General features: G+C 44.5%; 1 protein-coding gene across 1 annotated transcript in view; it reads right to left on the bottom strand.

Annotated features, from left to right (window-relative positions):
• The window catches only part of TST (thiosulfate sulfurtransferase (rhodanese)), a gene marked incomplete at its 5' end in the record, with an annotated part of 8,424 nt that overhangs the window by 2,863 nt on the left and 388 nt on the right, over positions 1 to 5,173 (bottom strand). The window contains one exon of the mRNA XM_009577468.1: positions 5,017 to 5,173. This exon is cut by the window's right edge and continues 16 nt beyond it. Coding sequence (XP_009575763.1) covers positions 5,017 to 5,173 — 157 coding nt within the window. The remainder of the gene's footprint in view (positions 1 to 5,016) is intronic.

Raw genomic sequence — 5,173 nt, 5'->3', positions numbered from 1 at the left:
CTGCTGAGGCATCTCCTTGCTCACATGAGGAGGAATATTCATTTCTAGCGTTAAATTCATGACGGTCAGTCCATACACCGTTTATCCTTGAGCTAATATTGCCCTGCGGCTGAAATAGTTCTTCTCCCTTTCTGCTATTGTTCCAACATACTGACGGTGAGCACGTAGCACTCTCAACAACCTCATGCCCTTAGCCTAAACCCAGTAAGGGCTCATTAGATACATTTTTCACTGCCTCGGCCACCCTAGAAACAGTTCTAGGTGACCACCAGGCTTCTGGATAAGGAAGTGGCATTTCCTAGCATCTCGACTGGTAGACAGGAGGTTAATAATTGCTGTTGTCAAGGCCAAATCACATCTGAGGTTCTTGCACCCAACTAATTCATCCAAGTCTTATCCTCTTCTATTACTTCCAAATGTGGGTCTTCAGCTTGTAAGAGAAACACAAGCAACTAAGTGTTTCGGGCTACTCAGCATCCAGCCTTGCTCTCTGTAGCATTATATTTCCTGTCATTTCTATCACTGCAAGTGGTACGTCACGTAATACTCCCCATGTGATCATTTAAACCTTCCCAAGGCTGTGCCAGTGGCACATTTCAGTAGCAACTCCCTATTTTCAGTGGCTCAATGATTCATAAAAATATGAAATAAACATAGAAGTATAATGATGGGACTGTCCTAGCAACTTCCAGCCCCACAGATATGCTTTCAGCACAAGCTATTCTTATCTCCCTTACCTGCCTTTCAGTCGTTTTTTTGGGCATCTAACAGTACTTGTGCTATTCGCCCTCTTCTCACATTGAACTAATAATTGCCCCTCTAATATTGCATCCAAAGTATTAATGAAGTCTAAATGGAACAAGTCTACCTCGTAGGTGCTTCCAATGGCTGGAAGAAAAGATCAGACATAACTTCCAGGCATGCATGTTCCCATTTCTCTCATCTGGTAAATCAATTCTGTTGGCAAGAAAATAGAGCCCTTAGCAGCAGTGCAAGTTTACCAAGGTATTTTATTCAATTTTGCCTTCATTTCAAATAATTTTTCTTGAAGAGTTTTTTGAAAGCCTTCCAGTCTATCCATGTTATGATAATAAATCAACAGCTGCCTAGGTTTGCTGTACCTCCTATCCTAAATACAAATTCAAACTTTGCTAGTGTTTCTGTCCTGCAGAACCATACTTCGATTAAATTTATTAAATTCTTGCCTCATTGAGTTGCAATGTCACATGACTGATTTTTGACACATATTTGGGATGGAGATCGTCTGCCTTACGATTTGAGCACATGGATATTTTTTGGTTATACTCCTTCTTTAGAAAAGGTCATTTCTGCTTCTTCCTCCTTCTTCTTGCTACCCCTCCCCCTACTCTGTAGACTTATCCTCAGGAGGAAAAAAAAATGGTAGCACAGACTCAGTATAATTCTGAGGCTGTACACAAATAATCTTTCATCTGGAACCCCTGCTAACTGCATAGCAACCCCATTTACTCTTTCTTTCCTTGTTCTCTTTTTATTCACTTTGCTCCAGCAGTTTTTGTTATTTGTTTTAATTCCTTTTGCCAAGTCTCACTCAGCTTGGTTTCTGGCAATCCTCCTTCACAATTTGTAACCTGTAATATGTTATCTTCTTCACTGCTTAATCCCCTTTTCCACATCTGTTAAGATTCTCTGCTTAAATATATGTTTTTGGTTGGCTATTTATCTAGCTAAGACTACAGACCCTTCTCTCTAGCCTTTCCCTTCGCAATGAAAGCTCCAGATGGAATTTCTTAATGTCAAAAAGATAAAAGATGTGCCTTGTCCACATTTAACTCCCCGTGGTCTTGGAGTTGGCTGGCTGCAGATAGCTGTTGCCTTCCAAACGCCGCCTCTGTTGCCTCCTTTTTTCTCTCTCTCTTCCATTCAAATTGAATGCCTCGGAATGGACAATTAGTGATTTCACCCAACCTATCGTGAACTCATTGGAAGGAACACTTTAAGCTTCATCCTGGCCAGCTCCCTGACAGTCCTCGCAGTCAGATCAATAGGCCTTTGCCATCAATGTCAAAATACTGTGTGCATATATAGCCAGAAGAGTCAACTCTAAGAACTAGCAGGGCCATGGTGCTAACTAATTCTGGTAGCTGATGTTTGTCAACCTTGTCACGTGAATGAACAGCTTTGGACTGTAGGTTCCTGTGGGTTGAAACAGACTTCTGACAACGTTTCTCACTCTCCATGTTGTGCCTTGAATATTACTTCATGGTCAAAGTAGAGCCAATCCACTCCCAGCTGCAGACTCCACTTGGAGAAGAGAGGGAAGAAGCAGCAACATTTCATTCTCACTCCCACTGCCACTGAACATTCAAGCTGAGCAAAAGCTTTATGTTTGGGGCAGGGAGGACTGAGAGCTGGGAAAATGGGCAAAACCTTAAGAGTTGTGTACCCGCAAGAGAGACAAGGACTACCCAAGGGGTGAGAATGAGAAGAAAAATAGTTGGAAGCTCATGAAAATACTTTGGGTTTGCTTTCTTTTCTAGTTGACGGATTTCTTGTCTGGCAACTTTCCCCTCTTTTCTCAGGTGTCTGCAAAAGAATTCAGAAATTCACAACTTTTCTGTATGCATTTGTTCAGCTATAATTCTTGTTCCTCAGTTTTCAGTGACCAGTACTCAGAGAGAATCAGCACTGGTAACCATCATGTAATTATTTTTATCATCTGCCCCTGGATTGCCTGGGATTGTCTCAGTTCAGGCTGGTTCCATAGACCTGCATCCTACAGCGCCTGAGTAAGCAGGCCCTTGCAGAACCTGGTTGGGCCATTGCTGAATCACAGCTAGTGAGCAGGCCTGAGTTGCTAGTTCCTCCAGAAACACAGCACTGTGCAGGGACACCTTTAACCACTAAGTGCATAGACCAGGGTTGCACATCTGATGGGCTTATGCTGCACGCCATGCATGAACATCCAAGCTTTTTCATTCAAAGCAATACCTGCATTTAAGACCTATGAGACCTGGCTTATAGAAATACTGTCCATTTTTCTCCACCCTGACAACCTGGGTAAACCTCTCCCAGCAACTAAAATTAGCCCGTATTATGGCCTATGTTAAACAGAGGTCTAAATCCCAGAAAGGTAGCTGCTGCATAAAAATAGAACAGGGACAACTAATTCTTACCACAAGGAACTGAAAAACTAAAGAGGCAAAAGAGTCAGCTGAAATTAGCCTCTTCTAGAGATGGAGTTCATGGAACTGGAGAGATTAATTGACTTAATTAGGAAGTCAAGAGCTGAGGCAATAATTAAACTGAAATCACCTGAGAACGCAGCAAATTCCTTAACCTCAAGACCATTCTTTTTCTCTAAATTGCAGGCAACGTTTCTCATCCCTGATTGGATGACCCCTGTAATTAATCAACATTGATTTCAAATTGCTCTTTTAGGTGTAAGCACTGCCTTTTACCCACTGCTGGCTGGAGCACAGCTACTGGCTAGCCCAGTTCAGAAGGTTGTCAAGCTCCTGTGGAACAAGCAGCTGCAGCTGGAGTGCTTATCCTGTTGGATCTGCTGTGGGAAGCAAAACTGGACCACCACAAATAAACTGTTCCATGCTGACTCATTTCAAAGGAAAAATCTGTCTTTGAGATGCTGTCAGGCGCTGCGGTATTTGTCACCTGGTGACAACTCCCACTTTGGGAAAGAGAATGCGAAATCCACCAGCTCCCAGCAAGGAACGTTTTACTCACATCTTAAGGTTAAAATTGAACTTCACTTTGACAGGCTGCGGTAGGCGAAGAAACAGAATGAGTGATAAGCCTAACTCTCCCTTTCTCCCTGCAACAGTCTCCTCTGTCACTCCCATTACCTCTCTCACCTTCCGCACTGTCTTGCACAGGTTGAGTGTGTTTGCGGGGGCTCACTGTAGACACTTACGCGAACCACATGTACAGAGCCATTCACAGCCAAACGCTCCTGAGGTTCATACACAGGAATTTATTTCAGGACATGGTGTCACACTCAATGGCTGTACAGCAGCACACACAGAAAACAGCCAGAGCAGAATGACAACCCACCTGCAAGGCAGCAGCACAGCACTGCCTCAGGACCACAGAAGCCTGCCACACACCCGCTCCTGCAGCATGGAGCTCAACTCAAACCCAACAAATCTTGCTGAGCTTTTCTGTGCTTTGTTTTTGAAACTCTGCATTTCTTTTTACACCATTTCTGTGATTCCCTTTGGGAGGAGACGTTATTCTGGGATATACCAAGGCTTAAATTACACAGTAAGGGCCTCCTTTAACAACCAACTTGAATTTCATTCCAGGCACATTGCTCTACCAGCTGTCCCCACTGCACAGGACTTCTCCCACTGCTTGCGTGTCCAGTGTTTGACCGAGGTAACAAAATCAATTTTCTTACTGTTACTTCGGGCCTCCAAAAGAGAGAGGTGATGGCCCATACATTTGGGAAGGATTTGGGGCTTTTTTTATTTAAGCTTTTTAGATTTAATGGCAAAAGGACAAACATCAGCTCAAGCAAGTTCTCTATTTGCTGGGAACCAGAGCAGGAAGGAAAATGTCCCTTGGCTTACTATATTGCCTAAAACCTGGGCTTTTGCTGGTGCATTCATTATGGTGAGAGGTGCCTGTATGAATACTGATAAGTTTGTGCGTGTCTGCTAGTGTTAGATAGGACCCCGAACAAACCCCTGGGAGCTCTCACCTCCCATGTTTGCATTCTGTCTGATTAACTTATGCAGGGTGTGGGATGGGGGATCCTGGAACCAACTGACTGCAGACCTTTTCTGCTATTTCCTCCTGCAGCTTTACAACCAACTACAAAAAAAGCATTCTGTGAGGGCACTGGGATCCGAGTGCTCAACTGTGGACCACTTAAGGTAAATGAACGAGTTAGGCTGAGGCATGCCTATGCATTAGGAAAATCTGTTTGCTGGCCGGGAGGAGTTGTTACGCCCAGACTAGTATCAACACTCATCCTGCTGTGATGCAGGGGGCAGGTGCCATTCCCACCTCTGTTACCTTGGTCCAGCTCGGTCCCCCGGAACCGGCCCTCAGGGCGGGAATCCACCACCTGGAACCGCAGGGACCCCACGTTCTGTATCATCTCCTCGAAGGTCTTCAGCAGGGCCATGTTCAGCTTGGCCTTAAAGACGGCTGGGGCGGGCTGGCTGACCTC

The sequence above is a fragment of the Fulmarus glacialis genome, unplaced genomic scaffold (genome assembly GCF_000690835.1).
Source record: "Fulmarus glacialis isolate BGI_N327 unplaced genomic scaffold, ASM69083v1 scaffold13295, whole genome shotgun sequence".
In the NCBI taxonomy this organism is placed as follows: Eukaryota; Metazoa; Chordata; class Aves; order Procellariiformes; family Procellariidae; genus Fulmarus; species Fulmarus glacialis.
This window is presented reverse-complemented; position numbering and strand designations above follow the sequence as displayed.